General features: G+C 38.2%; 3 protein-coding genes across 4 annotated transcripts; 2 read left to right on the top strand and 1 right to left on the bottom strand.

The window, feature by feature from the left end:
* The first annotated feature begins 33 nt into the window (after window positions 1–33).
* Window positions 34–27,822, top strand: LOC111334089 (ubiquitin-like modifier-activating enzyme 6). Of its 2 annotated transcripts, none has more exons than XM_088758632.1 (37): window positions 34–174; window positions 1,025–1,119; window positions 3,042–3,136; window positions 3,811–3,839; window positions 4,359–4,453; window positions 4,934–5,042; window positions 5,570–5,650; window positions 6,465–6,587; window positions 6,911–7,034; window positions 7,253–7,365; window positions 8,095–8,157; window positions 8,920–8,996; window positions 9,224–9,290; window positions 9,398–9,544; window positions 10,250–10,317; window positions 15,104–15,182; window positions 15,258–15,335; window positions 15,440–15,517; window positions 16,076–16,124; window positions 16,666–16,695; window positions 17,480–17,585; window positions 17,779–17,845; window positions 18,872–18,910; window positions 19,025–19,114; window positions 20,088–20,168; window positions 21,018–21,146; window positions 21,493–21,544; window positions 21,625–21,688; window positions 22,314–22,383; window positions 23,390–23,461; window positions 23,592–23,715; window positions 24,294–24,373; window positions 25,120–25,233; window positions 25,323–25,450; window positions 26,002–26,089; window positions 26,655–26,749; window positions 27,355–27,822. In XM_088758632.1, the coding sequence occupies exons 2-37, from the start codon at window positions 1,076–1,078 to the stop codon at window positions 27,470–27,472; spliced, it is 3,066 nt and encodes a 1,021-aa protein (XP_088614758.1). In that variant the 5' UTR covers window positions 34–174; window positions 1,025–1,075; the 3' UTR covers window positions 27,473–27,822. The 2 variants fall into 2 exon arrangements, with proteins under 2 accessions (XP_088614758.1, XP_088614759.1); XM_088758633.1 differs by having other exon boundaries at window positions 58–205.
* Window positions 10,629–12,648, top strand: LOC148732509 (uncharacterized). Its single transcript, XM_088758635.1, has 2 exons — window positions 10,629–10,895; window positions 11,038–12,648. Exons 1-2 carry the CDS (start codon window positions 10,722–10,724, stop codon window positions 12,088–12,090), a joined length of 1,227 nt encoding a protein of 408 aa, XP_088614761.1. The 5' UTR covers window positions 10,629–10,721; the 3' UTR covers window positions 12,091–12,648.
* LOC148732508 (uncharacterized) lies at window positions 12,165–14,281 on the bottom strand. The gene is made up of 2 exons (XM_088758634.1): window positions 14,099–14,281; window positions 12,165–13,903 (listed from the first exon to the last, which is right to left on the bottom strand). The coding sequence occupies exons 1-2, from the start codon at window positions 14,209–14,211 to the stop codon at window positions 12,640–12,642; spliced, it is 1,377 nt and encodes a 458-aa protein (XP_088614760.1). The 5' UTR covers window positions 14,212–14,281; the 3' UTR covers window positions 12,165–12,639.
* Window positions 27,823–27,986: the final 164 nt, after the last annotated feature.

Here is a 27,986-nt window from a genome sequence, read left to right as displayed (position 1 = left end):
TAACTGTACCCTTGGTAAGATGATGGTGAAAATCACCGTCGGGGATCTGGGACTGACAAGCCTCGTCCTGTCATCAAGTCCAGCGGACAAACTTCGTCGGAAAACTGCCCTTCTCTCCCCAATTCAGCCGAGAGCAGAGCTGCTGTTGTTTTTGCCGTTCTTATCGGTTCTAAGGTAATCGAAATTTGCAGTGACTTTGTATATCGTAAGTATCCTGCTTAGTTATTGCAAAATTCGAAGCGAAAGGATATAATGCAAGTACTAACTGTGTAGCTATGATATTATGATTAGCTCGCACTTCCTTCCGGCTTCTGTATACAGTGATAAACAGCTGCCTTCAGAAAGAACATGAACTGTGATTATTAATGAAACTGGTGTCATGATTTAGCTAGTACTTCTTGCAATCCTCGAAACCTACATTTTGAAACAAGCGTACTGAATTATTATGGTAATGTCTATTTGTCAGCTACATGAGTATTTAAAAATATCACAAAGTGCAAGTAACTCTGGCGAAACTCCAGCTTTTCCTGGACCCAATGAAGTGACTTGTCCCCGGGAGTTAGAAGAAATTTTTTCACAGTAAAAAGAAGAAATGGCTGGTTTTTTTTTTTTCTTTTCAGTGATAGCTGAGAAACGCTCAGTTATTTTAATCTTGTTGTTGAGAGATGATTGACGATGTTTGTAGAATAACTTACCTTTTCAGATAATTAAAACATTACTCCATGTCGTTTCTCTTAACCTCTAACAAGAAATTAAATGAACCAATGTCTGAGTGTCCAGAGATTTGGCCACTTATTCAGTGAGACAATGGGAGACTGTTGGTCGCATGCTGGTGGATGATCACCTGTCAATTCCACTCCCTTCTCAGCCTGCTATCAGTCAATTATTGGCTGACTAACCTTTTTACTGTAATGATCTTAGTGTCAACAGAGGCTATCCATCCTGCATGTGATCCAAATAGTCAGTAGTCTATGAGTTTTTTGTATATTAATGAAACATCTCATGGATGAAGATCTGTTTACAGGGAGTGTTTCCAAGAGATTCAAGTCTCCCTCAAAGTGGACATTCGATCAAAATGGAGGATAAAACTGAGGTTGAAATTGATGACTCTCTTTACAGGTAAGATAAGAGAATTGGGTATGACTGTGCTTGTCAGGAAAAGTATTGGTTATTTGACTGACAGTTTTGGGTGTACACTGACTGAAGAACAACTTGTGTGTGAATATTGGAAAGATAAAAAGGTTTTATTTTGATCTAATGAGAAATAATACAGTATAGGAGACCACATGGCTCAGTGTTGCTGAACCCCACATCAAGAAGTTTGGATGTAAGTCATGTTTGAATCATTGTGTTGGGTTCTTGGACAAGATACTAGACTCTTGTAATAATTGAATAAAGGCTGATAGTTTCGAAAGAAACTGTTTGGGGCTGCGTCGGTGGGAGTAACGAAATAATTTGGATATATCAACAAAGTTGAAATGGTAAATTGGCCACCGTAATGATTACAAAAGCTGACGTTTCGAGCGTTAGCCCTATTCGCTCCGACGAAGGGCTAACGCTCGAAACGTCAGCTTTTGTAATCATTACGGTGGCCAATTTACCATTTCAACTTTGTTGTTATATCCAAATTATCTTGTAATAATTGCTCTCCATTTAAGAGTATCATTGTGTACCAGGAAACCTTTGGGTAAATGAATCCTTTAACTCCCAAGATCTGATAGTCAATTCTCCCCTCTAGCTGCCACATATTTCCTTGTAAATCAGTAATGAAAATTTGGTGTTCAATCAAGACGACAACCTCTACCTGATATTTTAAGTATTCTCATCACCTGTTTGCTGGATAATGTATGGATATTATTGGAAGAAGTTACATGTTAATCACTTCTGGGAGTTAAAGGGTTAAATGAATTTTTTTGGGGGTACTTATTAATAAAAAAAACTTAATACAATTTATTACAATTTAATGGCATAGTATAAACAAACAAACAAATGTCACAAAATAAAATTATTACAGAATAATAATAATATGGGGAAGCCATGAAGATAATCTGTAAAAGAGTAATGAAACTCCATACACGACAGATCACCTAATGTAATTATAATCTAGATATTGAAAAGCATGCATATCAATAAAATACATTAAGATGAACATTCAGTTCCCATGTAATAATATGGGGAAGCCATGAGAATAATCTGTAAAAGAGTACTGTAATAAAACTCCACACAAGACAGATCACCTAATGTAATTATAAGACTAGATATTCAAAAACATGCATATCAGTAAAATACATTAAAATGAACATTCAGTTCCCTACCCCAACCCCCACTACCATTATTTGAATGAGAAATTTTTTTCATATTAAACTTGAAGACTTCTAGGCTGGGTGCTAATCTGATCTCCAATGATAAGAACTTCCACATTTCAACAATTCTGTGAAAATATTATAACTATTAAATTTAATAGTCCTGGCAAAGTTCAAAATGGATGCAAGACCTGGCTGGGACAATGTGTAGTGTTCAATAGGCATAGCACTTTTACTCTTATAGTGCCTCTCTCTGCCCAGGGGTTTCAATGGGTATGGGCACACTGTTAGGGAAGCTGGATGAAATGCAGGGGGGGGTTACTTTATGATCCTCCAGGGAGGAGTAGTAAATAAATACTACTAGTTGTTTCATGTTTAAGAAACCAGACAAGTATTCTGGCTGGATGGGCCACTTGACTTGAGTACTGAGACTTTACCTACCTATTAGTATAATGGATTAGCATCCAATCTGGATGGAGTTTGTAACAATAATCCTAGATGCTTAATGGTAATGAAAGGTTTAAGTAAATGTAATAATTATAAATTATGAAAATTGTCTGTCTGATTGTTAGTAGTCCTGGTTTTATAAATTGCCTGCGTAGGAAAGGTTATTTCTCACACTTTTTTTCTGGAATTAGACGTAAAACTATCTAGTAAGTTATTTGATGTATGCCTCATTAGAAATTTTAATATTTGATTTCTGGTTGACTTGATCATGAATGTTTTTTTTTTTTACAGTCGTCAGCGATACATGCTTGGTGATGGAGCAATGATCAAAATGGCCCAGTCAAATGTGCTTTTGAGTGGTCTTGGAGGATTAGGGATAGAAATAGGTAGGACTTACAGTATCAGACATTTTTAAAAATTGGTACAGTCTATGAAACAGTTTTAGCAGACACAAACTTGAAGTGCAGTGCTCTTATCTATAAGAAAATAAGACAATGCATAGAGAAAATTGTAGTTATTTTTTGATGGCTTGGTCTAACACTTTCATAGAAGATTTTATACAAATTTAATATTTAAAGGGATCCTTTCAGTTTTTATCGCAAAATTTATCTCAAAACAAGTTTGAGTCACTTTTTGTCTGTTTCAATAAAAACACACCAAGGTGCTATAAATAGCAGCCTATTAACCTCCAACCTTGTAGCTTGATAAACGCTAGCAGTATAGCAGTCTAAATGGCACCATCAATACACAGTTGATTAGCCTGACTCTTATATTGTAAGAGAAATGATTTAACATTCATTTTATCATGATGAACAGCAATTTTATAACAATAATTTTTTTGTTCATCTGTAATACTTACAGGTTTGATTTTATTGTATAGTTCTATTACATAATTTGCACACCTTTGCAATTCAGCTTCCAGCTGCTATTAAGGTATTCTTCTTAATAAACGTCTATCTATCTATCTATCTATCTATCTATCTATCTATCTATCTATCTATCTATCTTTCTATCTATCTATCTAATATCTATCTATCTGTTTTGCATTTTTTTTTTTCAGCTAAAAGTGTTGTCCTTGCTGGAATTAAGGTAAAATGTTGATTTAAGGTATTAGAAAAGAGTAAAATGAATTGAAAGATGCCACTGATATCTAGAACATGTCTCTAAGGGTTTTTTTTTTTAATCTTTTAAGAAAAGGCAAAGAATAAGTCTTGGTAAAATTTCTTTTAGAAATATCAAGTCAAAAAAGATGTTATACTTGTCACTGAAACCTAGCAGTTTTACTAGTTTTTACAGTTTTAAACCTAGCAGTTTTACTGCTAGGTTTCAGTGACAAGTAAAATTTATTTACCATTGGTGTAGAGAGCTATTTTATGATACTTCATAATACACGATATATGCATTGCAGTTCAAATTTTCTTTACTAGACTGTTTAAACATTTTCAGTTTAGCAGAACTTGTTAGATGTTTTCCTTTTCCCATGGAGTACACTGGAACATGAATGAAATTGTCCAAAAATCATGTACTTGTAAAAATTATGCTATTTAGAACTTGCCAAATAAATTATTTTCAAGTTATACTCACTGTGGAATACTACATGTTTTTTAGTCTATCACCTTACATGACACCAAGATAGCCACTTATCATGATCTGGCAAGCCAATTTTTTTTGAGAGAAGAGGATATCAAGGAGAAGAAAAACAGGTATCTTTGATTGAATGAGTTGTTGAAAGGTAAGGGTAAAAGAGATTTGAACATGTTCCAATGGCTACCCCTAGGAAAATGTCATTTAAAAAATGAACTTTTGTTTCTCATTAGTATTTTACTACTTGCTTAAGATATTTACTGTCTTTAATGGTGCTAGATCTCTGTATCTGGAGAGCATGGAAAAGTCGCGAAAAAATTTTATAAATAGTCCTTTAATCATGGTTTCTTGCCCCATGTGAGGCCATTTACTAAATTTCTCTAAACTGTCTGGGTCACTTGTAAGATTAAAATGATCACTGCACTTGGTGTGTCTCCTCTCCTTCAAACTGGAATTAATACCAAACCTATTGAACCTAAAAATTTGCATTGAAACTAACCTCAAAGTGTTTCAGATTCGTACTGACTCTCCAAGTTCCATTTTTCCTACGGCTACATTTAATTATTGTGAAGCTACTGAACTTATTTTTTTGTTTCCAGAGCAGAGGCCAGTGCCCCGAGGTTAGCTGAGCTGAACCCCTATGTGAATATTCAGACGTCTACTTCAGCAATTAGTGATGGCGACTTTGCATTCTTAGCTCACTTTCAGGTATTACTGGTACATAACATTTTTAACTGTATGTTTACTTAATATTGGTTTGTCCAAAACTTTAAATGCTGGTAGTGTTCTAAATCCCTGGGGTGATTTCAGATTAAGAACATATAACTTTTATTGAACACTTGTTCGCAGGGCTCCAAGCTCAGCTTTTGGCGACCTAAAGTACTATCATGATATAGAATGGTTGCTAGAGGTAAAATTTTAGTTGCCTGAAAAATACCTCAATTTGACTTTAGACTGTAATGCACTGATCAATTTGAAGCTTCAAAATCCCCCTCCCTCCCTCCCCTCCTGTTTTGAATTTATTTTGTTTAAATGTTATGTAATGATCTTCCTTTACAAAACCACTGATTTGACACTTGTTACCTATTAGCAGATCACATTTAATTTAGATAATTACTGACTAAAGATGATAATGTGAAGTCCAAGTCAGACTAATTTTGCAAAAAGAATGTTTTAACTTTTTAATTTAATTTTTAATTCCAAGACTGGTCTGGATTTTCTTTCTCTTCTTTTAGTGCGTGATTCTCACAGAGGCTCCACTTAGTCTTCAACTCGGAATAGACAAATTCTGCCGCTCACAGAAGCCACCCATTAAGGTATTAACTTTTTGACCTTTGAGAGATGACCAGGTGACAAGAATGAAGGAAATGATTGCCAACTAAAGCACTTGATTGTTGAACAAACTCTCCTTGTCAGCACATTGGGAAATGTATAGAGAACAGTATGGAGAATATGCGTACTGATGTTAGGGTGTGAAGGGTTGAGAATGTCAAATGTGTCTGGTTTAATTCAACATTTTGATCATGAACTAACTGGCAATCCAATCTTCAGTGTTACACATACTGTGGCAATGCATTGCATCATTTCAACTGCTTTGGACATGGATGAGGCAATTTGAATGGAGCTTTGTTTAAATTTTATCTTTTGGTTGCAAACATTGCAACCGATTACTCACCTTTTGGTATAGTTAGTTTGTCTGTAGAAATACACCATATTTAGTCATGCATTTCTTTTGGTATAGTTAGTTTGTCTGTAGAAATACACCATATTTAGTCATGCATTTCTTTTCAGTTTACTCACCTTTTGGTATAGTTAGTTTGTCTGTAGAAATACACCATATTTAGTCATGCATTTCTTTTCAGTTTACTCACCTTTTGGTATAGTTAGTTTGTCTGTAGAAATACACCATATTTAGTCTGTAGAAATACACCATATTTAGTCTGTAGAAATACACCATATTTAGTCTGTAGAAATACACCATATTTAGTCATGCATTTCTTTTGGTATAGTTAGTTTGTCTGTAGAAATACACCATATTTAGTCATGCATTTCTTTTCAGTTTACTCACCTTTTGGTATAGTTAGTTTGTCTGTAGAAATACACCATATTTAGTCATGCATTTCTTTTCAGTTTATTGGTGCTGGTGTGCAGGGGGTGTTTAGCTGGGCATTCTGTGACTTTGGACCTGACTTTGAGGTTGTGGATTCCACAGGAGAAGAACCAAAAGAATTTTTCATTTGGAAAATTACTAAGGTGTGTGAAGGCCAACATAAGACATTTATGGAAAAAGATGTTTTTTTTGTCTTGTCTTGAGTGTGGGACAACAAAAATAATTCTCCAAGTTCCCCCTTCCCCTCCCCCTCCCCCTCCCTCTCCCCATGAGGAAGCCAACCTCAGGCCTTTGGGTTCCTCCCCCTGATGATCAAACATCAGGTGATACTCTAAAGAGAGCTGGGCCATTGACAGGTTCTTACAAAAACTCATTTACCATTTATATCAATTTGGAAGGTAAATTAAAGTTAATTTTTGATTGGTTCAATCATGTTTTTGAAAAAGCATATTCAATTTTGTTGCAGGCAAATCCTGGTGTGGTGACAACATTAGATAATCGTATGCATGGATTACAAACTGGTGACAAAGTCTCATTCAAGGAAATAGTTGGAATGGCAGTTCTCAACGGCTCAGAACATACAGTCAAAGGTAACCAGAAATCAATTTATTAAAAGACTATTTCAACTTGTATTTGTGAGCTTATTCTACATGAAGTAGACAAACTGGTGAAAGTCCCTGACACCTGCATGTACATGAACACTAAAAAAAGTTTTACCAATTGAAATGAATCAAATGTATGGTATTTGTGGTAGAATACCACACTATTTACACAATGATCAATTGTTGTTGTTTTTTTTTATTTTTAGTGCTGTCTCCATATGCATTCAGCATCTGTGACACTACTGGACCTGAATACGAAGATTATCAGTATGGTGGAATTGGAAGACAAGTCAAAACCTCCTCTACTTTCATGAAATTTGTAAGAAATCATAATTGAAACCTTAAGTTTTAAATTTGTATTTGTTGATATCACATACATTTAATTTTCTTTATAAATAAATCTGACCAGTTATTGATGATTCTGACATTTCCTTCTGGGGTACCTTTGTGTTGTTACAACTTTGTGCTGATTGCTGATACTTGAATATTCAATATATATTTGATATTGTAATTAGACATGTAAATAAACATGTGGTGTAGGAGTTCCTGAATTTCATTTTGTTTATTTTCTCAACTTTCCTAATTTAACTTGTATTATGAACTCATAATCCTGTGCTGCACACAAATTTTTCAAATACCAACTTGTTTGTGAAGTTGAGATAGAATATTAAGTGTAATGTTTTTTGGCCTAAAAGATTAGATTATCAGAATTTAGAGACAGTAAGAAAAAGATTGTTTTGTCACAGCAGCAGCACAAACAATACTTTCACAGGTGTAAAATTGAAAAGCCTTTAATAAAAGGATATTTACAAGCTTTGTAAACATTTTGAACTACCTTAAAATCTTTGATGACCGAACTATTTTTATCGCATATACGGTAATCTAAAACCTGAACTCTTTTAGAAGAGAGTTAATGAACGGTGATATAGTTTTAAATCAATGTAGATCATTTGAACTACAGTTTTCTTTTTTCATCACAGTTAATCATAAAAAGTTTGAAAGTAGGTTCATTGTTTTGCCTTTGATAAAGTTTCAAATTTCTTTCCAGGAGTCCCTTGAAACACAGCTTAGTAAGCCAGATATTCTTACTGCAGATCTCAGCAAGATGGAGGTATGTCGTAATTAAGCATCAAATCTGTTACCATAGTCAATCAGACAAATTAGGAAAAAAAAAATTGAAGGACTTGGTCTTGTTTTCCTTCGCTCTGATTGGCTGGTTGCAAGGGTTCTCTGACTGGTTGCAAGGGTGGTGGGAGTTTGACAGATCAGTCACAGATCGTTGTAAGTCTCTGAGAAACTGTGCACCCACCCCTCTGCTAACCCAAAATTAGCCTTAACTTGTTATGAGTTGACTATTGATGGGTTAAGGGAGGGCAGAGGTGCGCAGTTGCTCAGATCCCCAATCACAAAGCAAAGGAATGCATGACCAATGTTATCTTGGATTTCTTTTGACACTCAACTGAACATTATTGCTCCAAGTGTTAACTTAACTTTGCAATATTATGTTTTGAGAAATTTACCTATTTTTTTTATCTGGAGCTCTCCTTCAACCACCTTGGCGAATTTTTACCATGTTAGCTCTGTGGTTGAAGTGTTTATTCTATAAGGTGTCCTTCTCATCTACAGTTGCGAGCATGTAAACTCGCATTTTGCAGATGTAGCTTATAGCGTAGCCTGCGGCGCGCGCAGTTAACTCCCATACCTAAACTACAAAAGTCGTTTAAATAATGTAATAATTAGGGCCCTCGCTGAGTATCCTCGATGCGAGGATGCTAGGTATCGTGATTCAATAGATGAATGGTCAGAGCGAATTACCCCAGTCTGTTACTCCAAAGCCATGTTTTTGTTGTTGTTTTCTTTTGTGTGTGTGTAGATTCCGTTACATCTACATCATGGGATACATGCCTTACATTTGTTTCAAGAACAAGAAGGAAGATTTCCCGAAGTTAGGTAATGTTCTAGGAAAGGATAATAAACCTGACATTAAGTCGACCGTACATTAACACGTACACGAGCCAAGTTTAAGAGCTGTTTTTTTGAAACGTTGGATAAATTGATGCAGACTTTCTTCATTTCTTTTTCAGTATTTTAACCTTGCAGATTGCAGTAATATGTAACATTGTGAAGAAAGGCTTCAATGATCAGCTTCTTCGTTCCTTATTTCTTTGATCTTTCAGGAGTAGCAGGGATGCAGAGAAATTATATGAGATAGCAAAAGTTTTGAACGAGAAAGCAGCTACCAAGGTTAGAAGTCTTGCGTGTTACAGTATTAGTTTCAAAATGGGTCATTAGTTTTAAAGCCGACCGTGAATCATACAAATGTTAGCGTTAACACTGTAAGTTGTTTTCAGGTGGACAATCTTGATGAAAAGCTACTCACACAGTTGGCATACACGTGTCGAGGCTGTTTTTCCCCTTTAACGGCTTCTCTGGGTGGAATTGTAGGCCAAGAAGTGTTGAAAGCTTTGACTGGAAAGTACACTCCTTTAAAGCAGTGGGTATGTAAGGATTTTATTCCAACTTTATTTTAACCCTTTAACCCCAAGGGCAGGTTATTTAAAGAAAGTTTGGCCGTTGTTTAACAAAACCGCGCCCTTAACAATCCTCAATTTAGCTGAATTTTTTATCTGAACATTTACTTCTGTGAAGGGTGTTAAGAGATCCGAAAGCTAACAGTGGAATTACCTTTAATTGAATCAACCCTCTCCTGAGGCCCACTGATTGCGTAAAACAGTGGTCTGGGTTAGACCTCGTTTAACGGCAGTAGGAGTGACCAGGATCTAATTTCTCCTAACGGTAATGCTGATTTCTTTCCTCTTTGCCCCAACCTCTGGTCAAGGGAACTCTTTGAGCACTCTTTTTTTTTAAAAAAAAAAAAAACAAAGTTGCCTTTTTCAAGGAAAGAAATGATCCTCGCAGGTGAGCTATAAGCAAAAATATCGTTTCCTTCTCTTGTACTTCCTCCGTGAATCAACATACAATACCGCTCTCGTGTACTGCAGCATTACACGCTCTTGACACGCGTGCAACTCCCACGCACTAAGGGCGCAAATCACGTACACTGCACGTAATGAAAAATGCACATAAATGAGTGTAAAATGCGTGTAAATTTTCATTGTGAAAGTTGCATTTTCTAACCATCCATCTCACCAAAACGTTTACATTGTTGATAATATCCTTAACTTTTTTTCACCTTTACACAGCTTTATATTGATGCCACAGAAATGTTAAAGGGACAGGAGAAATTAGACAAAACCTCGTTCCTCCCAAGGTCTGGCTGTCGTTTTTTTATAGGTTTTACATATTTATGTAAAGCAAAGGGGAGACGGTGCTTGATTACATTTCAATGCACTGTAGAACTCTTGGAAATTATCAGCTTGGCGGAGTGTGAACGAGTCAGGGATTCATTTTTAATACGTTATTTATGAGTTAAAGAATACTTGGTGGAAACGAATTTTACAGCGAGTTTAGTTCTTCACTGCTAAGTCCATTGTTTCATCTCGTGTCTACTTGTGTTTTCTCGTCCCGTCTCGTGTCTTTTCGTGTTTTCTTGCCTCGTCTCGCCTCGTCTTGTCTCGTCTGGCCTTGACTTGTCTCATAGAGTACCGAAGCCCTGACGTCACGTTTCCATGGTTGCATTTCTGCTGGATCTAAACAAACTCACATGTGTTTAACATGGCGGCGTTGTCGATAACATCGTTCGCAAAATACTTCTCAGATGAGCCTAAATCTTTAAACCGTGGCGAAAACCATTACCAATCTGGACACGTTCTATCTTTTTGCTATTGTGATGGAATTATCAGAGGGTCAGTGCAAGCGAGCATGAAAAGTACGACGTATAAAGTCACAGTAAGTGTAAAATTTCTATTACTCGATGTCTATCCGTTAACATCGCCAAACCAAAACTTATTTAAATTAAGTGATTTCGAATCTTCGTTTAAAGGAAATCTTGAAAAGTAAGCTTATATTTCTTTTTCTCTTTCCTTCGCAGATATATCTTCAAGAAAACGAAATACGTTCCACAGAATGCGAGTGCCCTCGTGGCGGTTCAAAGTGTAGTCACGCTGTAGCTCTGTTCCTTCATGGCTACCACAACTTAAGTAGAACTGACATCGAATGTCAGTGGAAGAAACAAAAGGCATCCGAGGTGGTTAAAACGGTAGAAGATCTGTATCCACCCAAAGAAACTAAAGTCCTAAAACGAAAAACTACAGATGAGGACAGAGAATGGCTACGGAACAAGCTGAAGAGATACGGCGAGTTCACAGGAATGTTATGGCTTTTGAGCCCCGAACCTGACAAAGAGAATCGTCTGCCGATCTCCACAGTCGAAGAAATCATTTTATCGAGAGAGTTTGTTGAAAGCGGACTTGATACAAATTTCTTGTTGGAAAAATTGAAAGTAAGTGAGCAGCAAGTGAAATCAGTCTGTGAGATCACGAAAGAGCAACGTGAATGTGGAGAGTGGCATGTGGTGAGAAAAGGACGTTTGACTGCTAGCAATTTTGGTCCAGTTCTTGAAGCAAAAAGAGTCACTCCTTCCCTTATCAAGCGTGTTCTTGGAGAATACGACATCTCTCGAGTGCAGGCTGTTCGATGGGGTGTCGTTAACGAGAAAGAAGGAATAAAGGCCTTCACCAAATTAACAATGAAAGTAGTAAAGGATTGTGGCCTTTGGCTACACAAGTCTGGTGTTTTGGGTGCATCACCAGATGGACTTGTTGATGACAATGCGATCATTGAAGTCAAATGCCCTTACACACATCGCAATTCAACAATTGAGGAGGCTGTTAAAGACCCTAAGTTCTGTTTAGTAAAGAGAGATGCTGGCTATTGTTTAAAACAATCCCACCACTACTGGCATCAAGTCCAGGGTCAATTGTTTATAACTGGGAAGCAAATCTGTTACTTTGTGGTTTGGACAACAATGCAAACTGTTGTGTTGGCAATCCAGAAAGACTGCACATGGGAACCAAATCTTCTTTCACTTCAAGAATTTTATACAATTCACATGATTCCTGCACTTGTTGATGGTGGTCTTTAAATTTTAAGACTTTGTTGTAAAATTAATGTAGTTTTTTATAAAGTAATGGATTTGATAATACATACTTTTAGAAATATTTTTTAAAATATTGTTTTATTTGGTAAAATCATTGCAACTTTTACAACAAATATGCAGTAACTGAAGGGTGTATATAAAATAAAAATGTTCAAGTTAATCTTAAAATTGTTTTTCTTTAAACAGCAACATTTGCTGGGGTTTTTACATTAGCTACTTGAGACAAGAAAATGATAGATTCATTGTAATCGTATTTGAATACAGTTGGTTATCTGAATTCATAATAAGACTAGCATAAGGGTGTGGTGGCAGGAATACTGATCAGAAATAAATAGTTTGTCATTAAGTTGTGTATCATGATTCCTTGTATCATGAGCAAGTAAAATAGGGTTACAAGCTTTTCACAGATCACACAACACCTGTCCACTCTTTGTATCAGAATACAGTTAATTGATTAACTATGATCAGACAATGCCAATGTATACCAGGCCTTAGTAAACTGATGTAAGATGATCAATATTTCAATTAAAATGACTAATCAAAGTCAACAGTGTCATTGGTTTCCTTAATTAATGGGTTTTGTAAATTAACTAAAGCACCACATAGCTGTATAATCTTACCAGAGAGGGATCGCAAGTATGGTGGCACAAAATTTAAAATTTTATAGTTCTTCAATCTAGCATTAGCACGTTCTACGTGTATACGACATTTTGCAATGCTCTTTGTTAACTTAACTTCACTTTCTGTAAATTTTCCATTGTTCAAGAATGGGGGAATGTTCACATATACACCATTAGGAACAATATCATTTATCAAAAACCCTTTATCCGCAAGTATAATATCCCCAGCAACAAAATGCTTTAATATTCCTGACTTTTGAACCGTTACTTTATCTGATACTGAGCCAGGGAAAAGTTTACTTACATAAGTTATAACCGCGTTGGGTGCCACACCAACAATTGTCTTAAAAGAATTCATACCCCTGTACGTTGAATATGTCAATTTTTGGTCACTCATAAGCTTAGGTGTAGCAACCTCGATATCGGTGCAATCTATTACCATACGACAGTCTCCAAATAAGCTAAATGAGCCTGGAAGTGAAGTTTTGTTTTTTTGTCTGGATGGAACAGCTATCTCCATTTGATCTTCATATAGAATTTGGTGCAAAACATGGATAAATGTTGTCACAATATTCGCTATTGTAGCAGTACTGCAACTAAAAAGTTCAGCTAAATGTAAGTTATGATAATTATGTCTAATCTTCATCAATGTTATCAATATTTGATCTTCAAAAGATATCTTGTCTACTTTCCAGCCACACACGTAAACAATATCGTTGCGGTATCTTTCGGCATATTCGACAACAATGTGGAACATTTCTTTGTTTGGGAGGCCAGTTTCCATGTTGATTACCTTTGAATCCATGTTAAAAGAGCTGTAGTTTCTTTTTAAGTAGCTTTCTTTTTCTTTCAACTCGGATACTTGGGTCTTTAATGTCCCTAGCTCTGCTTGTAGCAGGATATCTTCAGTCTGCAAAGTAGTGCATTTCATTTGCATCTCCTCGCAACTGAGCTCGCAAGGCTCGTTCTGGTTGCTCTTCGTCGAAGATTCTGAAAGGATCTGCTCGATAATCGTTGTCTCTGGGACTTCAGTTCTTTGCTTTTTCCTTTTTGGAGCATTTCGAGATTCAAATAGTTTGTCTTTATTCCAGGAAAAGACCTCGGGGCCTTCTTCTTTACTTCCTCGGAAATGACAACTACAAACTCGAGCGCCTTTGCCAGGTTCACGATCAGCTCGTCTGGAGAGAGAAAACGAAGGTTTTAAACTTTAATCATAACGTAAAAAAAAGCTTTTTTTCTCTCTAGAGGTCTTTCAAAGGTATAATCCACAGGTCAGTGCACTTTTGAGTGGTTAAATAAAACCATCTTCCGCGTAACTATAACCGACACGTGGCCGTGCATCATGGTGGTCATTGTACCAAAAATCAACCTACCTTATTAGAGAAATCCATTTTCTTCTTTGAGCAGGATCTTTGGGGAAACGGTAAAAGCTGCAATTGTGACTTTCTGACTGATGATTGCAGTCGGGAACGAAGCATTGGCCCATTTTATGATGAGATGTAACGAAAGACGCCAAATAGTGTTTAGATCCAGCAAAAATGCTACCATGGTAACATGACGTCACACTTCGGCACTCTATTTTGTCTCTTCTTGCCTTTTTTCGTCTCGTCTCGTCTCGTCTCGTCTCGTCTCGCCTCGTCTCGCCTCGTCTCGTCTCGCCTCGTCTCGCCTCGCCTCGTCTCGCCTCGCCTCGTCTCGTCTCGTCTCGTCTCTTGTCATGTCGTCTTCAGTGTCTCGTCTGGCCTCGTTATGTCTTATCTTCTCGCCTCTTATCGTCTCGCCTCGTCTCGTCTCTTGTCATGTCGTCTTCAGTGTCTCGTCTTGCCTCGTTATGTTTTATCTTCTCGCCTCTTATCGTCTCGCCTCGTCTTGTCTCTTCTCGTCTTGTCTCTTGTCATGTCGTCTTCAGTGTCTCGTCTTGCCTCGTTATGTCTTATCTTCTCGCCTCTTATCATCTCGCCTCGTCTCGTTTCGTCTCGTCTCTTGTCATGTCGTCTTCAGTGTCTCGTCTTGTCTCGTTATGTCTCATCTTCTCGCCTCTTATCGTCTCATCTCGTCCATCTCACCTTCTCTCCTCTCGTCTCGTCTCCTGTTCTCGTCGCGTCTGTTGTTGTTTGTTTGTTTTTTCTCTTTCCTTGAATTTTGCTGTAATTTGTGTTGATATCGAAGAGAGCTCTTGTAAAAATCAAACCTTGTAACTTCAGTATCAATAGAGAAAAATAGTTTCAGATCAAGTTTATTGTTTTTTGATAGTGGTAACTAGGTGAAAGTGATCTAAACTTCTTATTCATCGAGTGTTATTGTACGTACCTGTGTACCTGAAACGTGGTAAACAATATCATCTAACACGATGTGTACACTAACGTTCTTTTTTTTAGGCAAGATCGTTATGATTCTCTTCGAATTTGTACTGGAGAGGAACTGCTGAATAAACTGTCTAATTTGAGACTCTTTATGGTGAGAAATTACAACGTCACAAGGCCACGCCTACCATATTTTGTTTTCCTCTGTAATTTGTTTTCCTTTTCACAGGTTGGATGTGGTGCTATAGGATGTGAACTGTTGAAGAACTTCGCTCTTTTAGGTATTGGCGGGAGTCGCAGTGGACTGGTATGCTTTTTTTTCATTCTGCGACTTGTCTCATTCCTGAATTAATTCCAAAATCTCCGATATGCGCTAAGGCGGCCTAATTTTTTTGTTTCAATACCCCGCAGATGACTATCACGGACAACGACCTCATTGAAAAGTCAAATTTAAATCGTCAATTCTTATTCCGACCTTATCACATCCAGGTAAGATGAGATGGTAAGCTCACATCAAAACTCTTTTCGGAGCGTGCCTGGGGGGGGGGGGGGGGGTACCCCTCGGAATTCTAGACCCCTTGGGGTTTTTTCTTCAGTTCTGATTGGCCATTGTGATAACTTTGGTTTTAGTTTTACGACACCCAGTCAATCGAAACGCATTCTTAAAGAGATGAAAATTCCTTAACACTTATCCTTAGAATCGTGAAATGTCCCGCACGCAGTTGACGGTATTTGGCACCTTTAGAGGCAGGATGCGATGTAAGAAAAAATAAGCCGCCTTATTGCTGGTTTTTTAGCACTTCTGATTATTCAGTCTTTGGTATAACTTTATTCCAATGATCGTGAACATAGTGACGGATGCCATGGTGGAAAATCAAACGTTGTTTGTGAAAAGATAATTCTTTCGGTGATAAGGATTGACATAAATCACAAATGCCGTTCAGAAAAATGTAGACGAGATCTGCTTTTTAAACGTGAAACCTCCTCCCCCCCCCCCCCCTTCCTTCGATGTTGTGCTTACCAGCTGCTATGTTTTCTTCCTTGCAGAAACCAAAATCAGTTACAGCTGCTTCATCGGTTACTTTGATAAACCCAGGTAATGTAACGCCACGTTATTTACTGTAATGACTCCTTCTCACAACCTGTGTGTAGCTCTATAAAGGCTGAAAGTTTCTAAAGAAACTGTGGTGCTGCGATGGTGGGGGTAACAAGGTAATTTGGCTATATCAACTAAGTTGAAATTGTAAATTGGCCACCGTAACGAATAAAAAAGCTGACGTTTCGCTCTGACGAAGGGCTAACGCTCGAAACGTCAGCTTTTTTATTCTTTACGGTGGCCAGTTTACAATTTCAACTTAGTTGATATAACCAAATTACCTTGTATGCAGCTCTAAATCCTTATCACCCTAGTGATCATTGGTCAGTAGCGAGAGCGATTTCTTTGCTACTCCGTTCCACTCTGTACCGTAACTGAGAATATGCCAATGATTTGAATCAAGCCGACGTAATATCCCACATCGATGCAGCACCAAAGTTTCCTCAGTAACTTACCCTCTTTATTTATTTAAATGAAGCGTCCGTTTGTATATGTTCCTTGCTTTCTCACCTACAATCTGGTTGTCTCGCTTTCTTTCCAGATGTTCATGTCGACCCTCAGCAACATAAAGGTAATACGTAGGTTTGGATTAATAACGACAATATGGAAAATCCTCTTCTGGTTTCGAATCTTGCTATCCTCGACCGGCTTTCGTAAGAGAAAAACATACTTGATTCTTGTGATCCAATCAGAAAACAGCCGAACTTCTACGAAGGCTACACGATGGTCGTTAGATCTTTGTCTTTCAATTAGAAATAATTTTAACTCTTGATTGTAAAACAAATTCTCTTCGTCATTACTAAGGAAAATGTATGTAGAACAGTAAGAAGAATACGCATAGTGATGTAGGGGTACAAAGGGTTAAAAGTATGAAACCTTGCTCAATTGGTTAGAGCGCCGGATTGTGTTCGAGGGTTTTAGCCTAGGCCGGACTCCAGTACTCATGGTCTTAAAATAAATGAGGAGAATTTGCTACCTTTCTATAATATCAAGAAATGGATAGATATTCTAGTCTTCTCGGATAAGGACGAATAAACCGTAGGCCCCGTCTCCTGCAGGGTTAGGGGTAGGAGACGTTAATTTCCCACGCACGAGGTACTGTGTGATGGTTTTTCTTTCCTGGGGTGAGATGGGTGGGTGTTATTGTTTCACAGGGCCCCATTTAAACTAGCAATTTGCTAAACTGGGCTACCCTTTATAAATATTCGTAAATACATACATGCCCCAAATTAACGATAATTTTCCGTTCTTCTGGACTTGAATAAGTAACTGGGTGAAGCAAGTGGCCAACCATGGTAACTCTTTGAAAACATTTTCTTGCACTTGGCAACAATATCGTGTCTTTTTTGTTGCAGTTTGTCCGGAAACGGAAGAAACGTTGTACACTGATCAGTTCTTTGAATCTCAGGACCTCGTTGTTAATGCATTGGACAATGTGGAGGCCAGGCGGTACATGGATTGGTGAGCTTCACTAATTCTTAACTTACTGTAGCTGAACAAGTTTGTGAAGAAAAATCTGACCGTATACCCTCCCTAGGGTTGTCAATAGATAATGAAAGAGATGAGGTAGTTCTTCGAGTTTGACACGCTTTCAGCTTTCAGCTAGGCTAGGGAACAGTTCAATGTGTAAAACGACATTTCTCTTTTGCTACAGTCGCTGTGTCAGTACCCAAAGAGCTCTTCTTGAGTCGGGAACAATGGGACCCAAAGGTCATGTACAGGTAAAGAATTTATTCAGCGTATGTTTTTCCATTTTTGCTCTTGATCGAGGACATTATTCATGAGAAAGGCCAAATGATTTCAGCAATAATCGTAATTTTATTTTCACCGTTTTATTGATTCCCAAACTACTTAATTTACAGTTAATTGTGACTGCGCTTTTGAACATTTAATACTGAAGTCTTGGTTATGTGACTACAAAAGTTCAAGTTCAAGGCACTTTGCTCGTCCGATGTGGAGTCAGACGTTTTTTCCGTGTTTAAGACGTAAACTTATTATCGCCACGCTCAATTCTGCTTCAGTTTGGGGATATTTTAGGTCCTCGACGAATACAATTTGCCTTCAATCTTCAATTGGGTAGTTTAAAGTTACTGAAAGTGGAATTTTTTATGATCCTCATGATCTCTGTTGACAAAACTGTCTTTTAATTTAGTTGTGAATGAAACTGATTCGATTGATGATATTTGTGGTCATGTTTTCATTCTACTTTTTTCGTAAAGTAGACGATATTTTCACCCGACAGTGTTACTGTTCGACACAAAGACACATCCATGCAACCTATTTAACAACCTACCTAACCCGTAAAGTGATCAACACGTTACTTCTCCTAATACTATCCTTACATTATCCAGCAAACTGGTGATAAGAGTACTAAAACTTATCAGGTAGAAGTCGTTTTCTTGGTCTAACAACAAATTCTTGTAGCTAGTTTACAACGAAATGCGTGGAGAATGAACGATCAGATCGTGAGTGTAAAAGGGTTAACAAAGCGATCTTCTCAGGAGGTGATTTGGATATATCAACAAAGTTGAAATGGTAAATTGGCCACCGTAATGATTACAAAAGCTGACGTTACAAAAGGGCTAACGCTCGAAACGTCAGCTTTTGTAATCATTACGGTGGCCAATTTACCATTTCAACTTTGTTGATATATCCAAATTATTTCGTTACTCCCACCGACGCAGCCCCAAACAGTTTCTTTCGAAACTATCAGCCTTCTCAGGAGGTGGGTGCATATTTTTCAACAGGTGATAGTTCCTCATCTCACGGAGTCGTATGCCAGTCAGGTATGTCATTGCTTCTCCTTTCTTATTGGTCAGTCTCGGCGTAGGTTGTAAAGAATAACGTAAAAGTTTGCTAGGTTTTATTTCTCAGTGATTTCTTTTCCTTTCTCTTCAAAGCGAGATCCTCCAGAGGAGGAAGTTCCCCATTGTACACTCAAGTCATTCCCAGCAGTCATTGAACACACCATACAATGGGCCAGAGATAAGGTAAAGTTAACAGATTTCTTTGTAAGCGTGTAGGGATAGCGCATAGACAAGCGTGTGTGAGTGGTTTTTTTGCGGGGCGCTCCTATAAGTCGTTCCTTGCTGTTTGCGCATGCGTGCCTGCGATGCCGCTCTTCGCATATGATTGCGACGATTCTTTCGTAATTGTATCGCTGGTAGTTAATCCGAAATTGTCAGCATAGCTATTATTGTTTACTTTTTTGAAACTTCCAACTAAGGATTAATTTGGATAGTTTCAACTTTCCAAATTAATCCTAAATTGGACAGTTAAAAAAAAATCAAAGAAGGATAACTTTACTGAGCAATGCCTAAGCACAACTGACTAGCTATATGACTAATAAGTAAGAGTACCACATACTTGTGCAATTTTGGAAATAATTGGATCTAAAAAAATTCCTCTGATAGCCAAATTTTGGCTGTCCTCAGAATTTTTTTCATCCAATGTTTCCGATTATTACACATCAAAATAGTATTGCTTTTTGAGTTTAGAAATTTCCGTTAACTAAAATAACTTGGCATCGCAGCGATCGCATAGATACTTTTGTTCACACTAAGGTATTTTCTCTTTCGCAGCCGTTCTTTGGGAAATCACACAACGCTTCCTCCCCCACCCCACTCCCTCCCCCACCCCACTCCCTCCCCCACCTCACTCCCCTCGAGAGTGAAGCGTTATGTGACATCCCAAAGAAGCGTTATGTGACATCCCAAAGAACGGCTGCGAAGGAGAATACGGGTAAGGTAAATTGTGTCCCTGAGAGATTGATTTGTGGGAATATTGTTTATTACGATGCACGAAACTACAAGTTTAGTTGTATGCGATAGATATTAAAAATCAAAATATTGTGATTGTGTTTATAAACTGAGAAGTCAGTCTACCCGATAATGCTTTTTATTTCAGAGTCAGAATACTTTCCGTCCAGCATTTCCCTTTTTTTTTTCTGTTTAATTCTTTCAGTTCGAAAACTGTTTTTCTCAAAAGCCTGGGATGTACATGACATTTTGGTCCGGGAATGGATCGCTAAGAAAACTATTGGAAGTAAGTGGCTTCCCTCTCGGCGAGTTTCCTGAAAATTAAATATTACATAAATATAACAAAAGGTGTCAAAACAAGGGAAAGAATTGATAAAGACACTGTGACAAAGAGAATAGTTTGGCTGGAATGGAGTTGTTTGAGTATTCAGAGATAGTTGCGTTTTCTTTATAATAGGCATCTTGTAAATAAGGCACTCAAACTTCCCACGGCATTTCTCTAAGGTGTCGAAACAAAGGAAAGAATTGATAAAGACACTGTGATAGAGAATAGTTTGGCTGGAATGGAGTTGTTTGAGTATTCAGAGATAGTTGCGTTTTCTTTATAATAGGCATCTTGTAAATAAGGCACTCAAACTTCCCACGGCATTTCTGTAAGGTGTCGAAACAAAGGAAAGAATTGATAAAGACACTGTGATAAAGAGAACAGTTTGGCTGGAATGGAGTTGTTTGAGTATTCAGAGATAGTTGCGTTTTCTTTATAATAGGCATCTTGTAAATAAGGCACTCAAACTTCCCACGGCATTTCTGTAAGGTGTCGAATTGATCGCGGGATTAGTAGACCTCTAACAGTCATGTTTCTTTCCAGTAGCGTAATATTGGTGCCTAGAAAATGCTCCTCTATACGAAATTCTTCAAATGAACGAATGAATGAATGAATGTAGGTGCAGACAAATAAACGAGGTTAGATTGCAAAATACTAACTTGAAAAGTATGGTCTAAATTATTCAAGATGGAAAAATCGGCTTGCAGCTACTTTTTGAAATGAAACAAGAAAGAGCGTGTCATTGAGGGTTTAATAGCTGGTCTTTAAATAAACGATGAAGGTTATGCGTTGTTTTTGTTTCTTCCTTAGACTCTTCAATCTGGAGACGAACCTGAAAGTGTTTACCGAGTTGTAAAAATGTTAAAACAACGACCTGCCAATTGGGCGGACTGCGTTGCCCGTAGTAGAATAGAATTTGAGAAATACTACAACCACAAGGCAAGTGTGTTCTCATAATCTGAAAATGGCGCAACTTTGTGCCCAGTGTCGGGAAACCAACTGCCGTCGTTGTAATCGGTCAACGAAAAGGCGGGAACAAGGGTGTAATTGGTGTGAAAATGGTAGAGAAGTCTTTTTCATTTAATATCGCGCCCCTAAGTGTCCAGTTGTCCAGCAAAGAGTCTACAGATACATGGTCATTTCAAGTTTCTTCTTAATTTGCCGCTGTTGTGGCATATGTTTTGATCACGATAACGGCAAACAACATCGTGGTCTCACAATGATTTGGTGGCGTTTCCACTTCTAAAAATTCATTGTACATATTTATTTATTATCTATTTCTCAGGCCAAACAGTTACTCCATGCATTTCCACTAGACACGAGAGTCAAGGATGGTTGTAAGTTGAAATTATGCCTCACTACGTTTGTTAACTCTTATTTAGTTTTTAACGATGAATTTCTCTATTGTCGCCCTCAGCCCTTTTCTGGCAGAGCCCGAAGAGACCGCCAATCCCGCAACAATTCGACACCAGGAATGAATTGTGAGTCTTAAATCAAAGGCATTTTGTTTGTGTTTCCATTTCGTGATGTTAAGTCATTAATGATCGTTAGTCTCGGTGTGGTGTGCATTTTAATGACCTGGGGCCCGTTTCTGGAAAGTTCCTTACCTTTACAGGCCTCTAAGGAATTCTAGTGAGGATCTTGGCTCTAAAAACCAGCTTTTTTTTTTTTTGTTTCGTTTCCTGATATTTTACCGTTTGCATTTCAGGACTGTCAAAATCTCTATCTTGAATGAAACACGACTAAACACAAATCAGGTTTTCGCGTGCGCAAAGTCAATGGGTCTTTCGAGAAACAGACCCGGGGTACCACGTAATTATGATATAATTTGGTTTTGAGGTAAAAGGTGTCAATTTGTTCCGTGCTGCCGTCAGTCATAATCTTAACTGACGCCTTTTGGCTGAAATAAACAAATGGATCAAAATTCAACAATCAATACTTTTACGTTCTAAAATAGTGCAATGTTTAACGAGAAGTTCCTAACACGATTGACATCAGCGTAAAACGCATTTTCAATGATGCATCTCCAATTCCATAGTCCTCGTTTTATTAAAAAGCGTAGAAATTTTAAGTGTAGACCTCGTTTATTTGTTTAAAATTCTCCAGGCACATGCTTTTTGTAAGAAGCAGCAGTAAACTACACGCAGACACATGCGGAATCAAGTACACCCCAGAGGTAATTCTTTTTTGTTCGTCCATTCATCCGTTTATTCATTCATCTATTCATTTACGCTTTGATTTCTTGTAACATCCCGTGTACTGTGCGGTGCATGTACACCAAATGCAAATATGGCGTCCAATTTGAATTGCCATTGTTCTGGACTGACTAGCCTCGTCTTCACGTGGAAACACAAAAGGATTATTACATGTGTGAGAGGCTAGTCAGTCCAGAACAATGGAAATTCAAATTGAACGCCATATTTGCATTCGGTGTATATTGAGTAGTTTCTACTCAAGTCAAGTGGATCACCCAGCCCGAGCTCATCCGGGTTTCCTCAGTATGAAGCGACTAGGAGTATTACTACTCCTCGCTGAATGGGATGCTGGTCCATTGCAAGAGGCCCCCCCTTTCCTCCCCCTCCCCCCCAGAATTTTATCAGGCTTTCCTGACAATTCACAAGTACCCATTTCTACTCCTGGGTGGAGAGAAGCACTGTGAGAGTAAGGTGTTTTGCCCAAGAACATAACACAGTGACCTGGCCTGGTCTCGAACCCAGACCTCTCGACCCGGAGTCAAGCGCACTAGCTATTAGGGCGCCTCGTCTCCCACACAACACACATTTTGAATTAACAAATGGTAAACTCCACAGCACACTTTTGAGTCATGGATGCACGCGGGAGGTTTGCTAAGCACTCAAGAAGCTAGAGTCGCGCGAGGCGATAGCCGAGAAAGAGTATCATTAAACCATTAAACATTTTTATACAACAAATCTTACGTGACCAGAAGAAACAAGCGCGCGAAAACTAGTCTTTGCATTTGCTCTCGTCTGCAGCGTAGCAGCGTACACCCTTAGGCAAATGGTGGACACAATTGACAAATCAGAGCGCGCGCTTTACTTTGGTTATGTTATAATGACAACTGTTTGTGGTGGTTCTACATAAGCGAAGCCTTACAGAAACGTTCGTACAATCTTGTTAACGAGGAATCAAGTCTTCTCAGTATTTGTTCCTTTTTGTGACAGGATTTAAGTGACACTCGTATTGTTGAAGTACTCTGCGATGTCAAAGTTCCAGAATTTAGGCCAAGCTCAAAGGTCAGTCCATGTTTGTCATCATTATCACTCTCAATCGTGTCCGCTTTTCTCAGGTTAGCAACGGAACCGGCTTTGTTGGGTAATTTTTTACGATGGGATCAATGACAATATTCCAAATTTTATACTTTAGGAAATTGAAACAGACGAAACAGCATCGAAGCCAGGCGAGTCTTCTAATGCGTCTTCTAGTGACACGGATAAATTAATAGCAGATATCAGAGAGATAATGGCAAAGGGAATTCAGTCAAGCAACGGTAGGAAATGGTATACCTATTACCTTACCCATGCCAACTCGTCGTTTGTTGGGTGTGGAGAAAACGGGAATCATTTTCCGCCTTGTTTGTTTATCTGTTGTTCTCTTGTTTGCTGTTTTTGTTTTTCTTTAAGTTCGATAATTGTATCAAGCTAAGGAGGTTCCAATTTCCATGAAGGCTTCATTTCGTAGGTAGCACTGACGAAGTTATGAGTAAATCACTCCCGATCTCTGAGATCTTTGTTGGGTCCAGTAGTCGTCAATCCTGCATTGCGAATTTTATACAAGAGGGCATCTCTGAAGGCTTCTATTCGCTTTGCCCTAAAGCACTCCAGCAACTCACGAGATACATGTAACATTCCCAGGAGACCTGGTAACTTATGTCCAAAAATAAGTCGAGCGAACTTTTCGCAGAAGTAAGGTCTATATTGAAGTGGGCCTCTTGGCTTAATCCTTTCTCTTAATCCGCCAAGATTTGGTGATTAAAGTTGTATATATCACGATACCTCTTATTAGATGTGCATTTCGTTGTTGCCACTATCATTCGCGGTATTAATTTTTCTTCTTTTTTTTGTCGAGATGTGCTGCCAATGTTTCCTCAAGAATTTGAAAAAGACGATGATTCGAACGGTCACATTGACTTTATCACGTCAGCTTCGGTTAGTTCGTTTTTAATATTTTATCTACACCTTTCGTTTTTCTTCAGTCAATGACGGATCCTGAAGAAAAGACGACTCCATGATTACCGTGGCTTGTATTTAACCTATTGGTGTTTTATTCCGTTCATTGAGACTGGTTTTTGACCTGAACTGACTGTAAATCTAGATATCTTGGAGTCCATCTGAGTAGTATATGTGGTTGGTAGACCTGAACTAACTGTAAATCTAGATATCTTGGAGTCCATCTGAGCAGTATATGTGGTTGGTGGACCTGAACTGACTGTAAATCTAGATATCTTGGAGTCCATCTAAGCAGCATATGTGCTTGGTAGACATGACATTACACGCCTAAACACATAAATACTGAGTTCAATCAGATAAATTTCGACTCATGCTTTTTATCATGTTTGCGTGTCTTGGTTTGTAATGACTAACAATCAACAAACATATGAAATACATATATATGAACTGCGGTTATGAAACGTATATGTGCACGATCCTTCGCAGTAAAGCACTATTTAAGCAATAGTGAAAATCAGACCTGAAAAAAATTCAGGCCTGTACGGGATTCGAACCACTGACCTCTGCGAGCGCTGCACTAGTATCGCAGAGGTCAGTGGTTCGAATCCCGTACAGGCCTGAATTTTTTTCAGGTCTGATTTTCACTATTGCTTAAATAGTGCTTTACTGCGAAGGATCGTGCACATATAAATGACTAACAATCTTCCCTATTACTTATATTGCAGAACCTTCGCGCTACCATGTATAGCATAGAAACTGCTGACAGGTTGAAAACCAAGAAGATTGCTGGCAAAATAGTTCCTGCTATAGCTACCACTACTGCTGCCGTAGCTGGCTTGGTAAGTTGAAAGGCAGCGTAAGCTGTAGATATGTAACGAGTAATGTAGATAACGGAGAGGACTTTAATATACTTTTGTTTCGGTTCCAGGTCACTATCGAGCTCGTCAAGGTTGTTATGAAGAGTCCCGCCGAAGACTTCAAAAACTGCTTCATGAACCTTGCACTTCCTTATGTCATTTTCTCGCAACCAGGCCCCCCAGAGGTCACGGTCATCAGGTTAGTTGTCTTAAAGGAGCTACAGCACTAAAATAGTATCCAGCATCTGTTTTGTCCCTTCCAGTATCACTGCTGAATCAAATGTGTAGATTTGAGAATTATTAGCATGCTCGTTTTCAAAATAAGCTCTTGTTCGTTGAACAAATTCTTCCTATATGTACTATTGGAAACGTGTGGAGAGTATGCAAACTGATGTTGGGGTGTTGATTGGTAAAATAAAAAATAACCACGCAGTAACAGCTGGCTGACGTTGAAAATAACCAAACAAGTTAAAAAAAACAAACAAACAAACAAACAACCGCAAGGGACAAGGGTAGTTTAGGAAGATTGTTATTAACAAGGAGTGTAAATTAATTTCTGGAAAAAAAATAAGGCTTAAGTTTCCAAGACTTACAAACCGCAACGTATCATTGTATTTCCTCTTAGAAGGTCATGTTAAGACTACAATTCTTCCTCCTTGGGCTTCTTTGCGCGGTGTTTAGAGGAGGATCATTTGGCAGATTTTCATCACTTTTCTGATACATGTTCTTTTTTTTTTTTTTTTTTTTAAGGGAAGGTTTGTCGTTTTCAAACTGGGACAAGTGGGTGGTCCAAGGGACACAAGAGTTCAAACTTAAAGACTTCGTGAAATATTTCAAGGTAGGCGCGGTGAAAATTTACGAACATAGGCAGTCCAAGAGATAAAACAGCGTCTTTAGTGGTTCCAGGATTGCTTTGCTTTTGCTTCACTTTGTTATGTGATTGGTTCAGAAAACTCCAGTGGTTCCGCCACTTTCTCAACCAATCAGATTCAAAACTAAAACCAATCACGACTTGATCACCCGCGTTTTTCCCGCGCTTCAGGCAGTTTGCTGGTTTTAACGTCGAGTTCTCATTGACTCCTGGTGATATGATTGGCTGTTGTGACTACATCGGTTCTGGTTTTACGACACTCAATTAAAAAGCTCTCTAATGCACTAGCGTCTTTTCAGCATTTGGAGGTATGCAAAGCTGTCATGTTTTTTAATCCTTTTTACTTGATAAAGAGGGGATCAAACTGTACGCTGTTATATCCGTTGCCCACATCCCTTCGGAATTTCTCAATAGGACTGCAAAGTGTTTGAGATTAAAGCATTATCTGTGTTTTGAATGTATTGGCGATACACTCTTACAAATTCAAATACATCCTTATGAAACTTTGTCTGTAATTTTTTTTTCTCTTTAGGATAAGTACGGATTCGTTGTGTCCATTGTTGTACACGGCGTAAAGATTGTTTATGTGCCGTTGTTACCGGGACACTCTAAACGACTAGAACAAAAGTAAGTATTAAACTTGGCACTTGTTTGATTTTTTACTTAATTTTTTTCTGCTGTCATTGTATGCTGACCGCGTTAGAAGTAGGAAGAGCATCGCCCCTCTGATATCCTCCCACCTACCTAACATGAATTGAGTTCCTGTGAGTTCTAATATTCATGCACTTTTTTGGAGCCGTTTGGTTTTCTCCCGAAGTTAAATTTGAATCAACATCTGAGGGTTTTCTAATGTCCCCCCCTCCCTCCCTCATTGGCAGTTAGTGGTTGTCCATTTTCTGTAGTCTCTCCTTTACACTCTGTTGGTGACGACTGATTCCATTCCTCCGTCCCCCCCCCCCTGTGATTTCCTAAAATCCAACCCCCCCCCCCCCATCTTCTCCTCCCAGCCGGCGATAGTTAATGACTGGTCTCAACAGTGGAAAAAATTTCTTCAAATAAGTTAGTTCCTGAGAAATCTTTAGATATTTTGATGGTCTCTAACCGTGGTCTTAGAAGGACTTCCATCAACTGAAGGGTCCTGTGTGTCTTCAAATCTCCAGTTCAGGGACACTAACTGATTTTTCCTTTTTGCTTTGAGTTGTCAACTTTCTTAATGCGTTTTTCCTAAACAGAATGACCAAATTGATAAAGGCACCCAACAAAGCATACGTGGACCTCACGGTTTCGTTTGAGGGTGACGGCGATGATGATCTACCCGGGCCCCCTGTGAGGTACTATTTTGGTCCCTAAAACAGGGCCCTTAGAATTCAACATTTGGAAACCTGACACAATAACCCTGGAGCGGATTGGAAAGTCCACTACTGAACCTTTTCAATTAGTCACAATATATTTCAAGTGATATTACCAGTTTCAAATTTTTGACAGGAGGAATTGAAGCACTCGTGTCCGGATTTGAATTTTGTTACTCATTCGGTTAATATCTGTGGACTGATATAGAGGCACGATATTTCAATAAATGATTTTAGAATGTGAAGAATTTAAGTATTATATAACGCCATGTTACTGACAGGTAGATGAAAGATTTCTCGTAATGTCAAAAACTTTTTCTCTTACATCCTTAAATCCTGTTTTGTATCTTTGTGGTATTGTATGATTGTCTCATTCAATTCCTCTCCATTGTTATAAGATAACTTGGTTTCGTCAACTGAGTTGATATGTAATTTAGCCAGCGTAGAGAGTTTCTAAGTTGGAAGTTTCTTGCGTTAGCCTTTCGTCAAAGCGACGACGAAGGGCTCACGCTGGA

The sequence above is a fragment of the Stylophora pistillata genome, chromosome 4 (genome assembly GCF_964205215.1).
Source record: "Stylophora pistillata chromosome 4, jaStyPist1.2, whole genome shotgun sequence".
Classification (NCBI taxonomy): domain Eukaryota; kingdom Metazoa; phylum Cnidaria; class Anthozoa; order Scleractinia; family Pocilloporidae; genus Stylophora; species Stylophora pistillata.
Note: the sequence above shows the minus strand (reverse complement) of the source record. Positions and strands in the feature narration are given on the sequence as shown.

What these genes read in the sequence shown, in the direction of transcription:
- LOC111334089 (XM_088758632.1), top strand. Translation starts at nt 1,076, where the DNA reads ATGGAGGATAAAACTGAGGTTGAAATTGATGACTCTCTTTACAG. An exon ending in ATTGATGACTCTCTTTACAG is followed by an intron (nt 1,120 to 3,041) that starts GTAAGATAAGAG and finishes TTTTTTTTACAG; the next exon opens with TCGTCAGCGATACATGCTTG. An exon ending in AAAACCTCGTTCCTCCCAAG is followed by an intron (nt 10,318 to 15,103) that starts GTCTGGCTGTCG and finishes TCTTTTTTTTAG; the next exon opens with GCAAGATCGTTATGATTCTC.
- LOC148732509 (XM_088758635.1), top strand. Translation starts at nt 10,722, where the DNA reads ATGGCGGCGTTGTCGATAACATCGTTCGCAAAATACTTCTCAGATGAG. An exon ending in GTACGACGTATAAAGTCACA is followed by an intron (nt 10,896 to 11,037) that starts GTAAGTGTAAAA and finishes TTTCCTTCGCAG; the next exon opens with ATATATCTTCAAGAAAACGA.
- LOC148732508 (XM_088758634.1), bottom strand. Translation starts at nt 14,211, where the DNA reads ATGGGCCAATGCTTCGTTCCCGACTGCAATCATCAGTCAGAAAGTCAC. An exon ending in AAATGGATTTCTCTAATAAG is followed by an intron (nt 13,904 to 14,098) that starts GTAGGTTGATTT and finishes TTCTCTCTCCAG; the next exon opens with ACGAGCTGATCGTGAACCTG.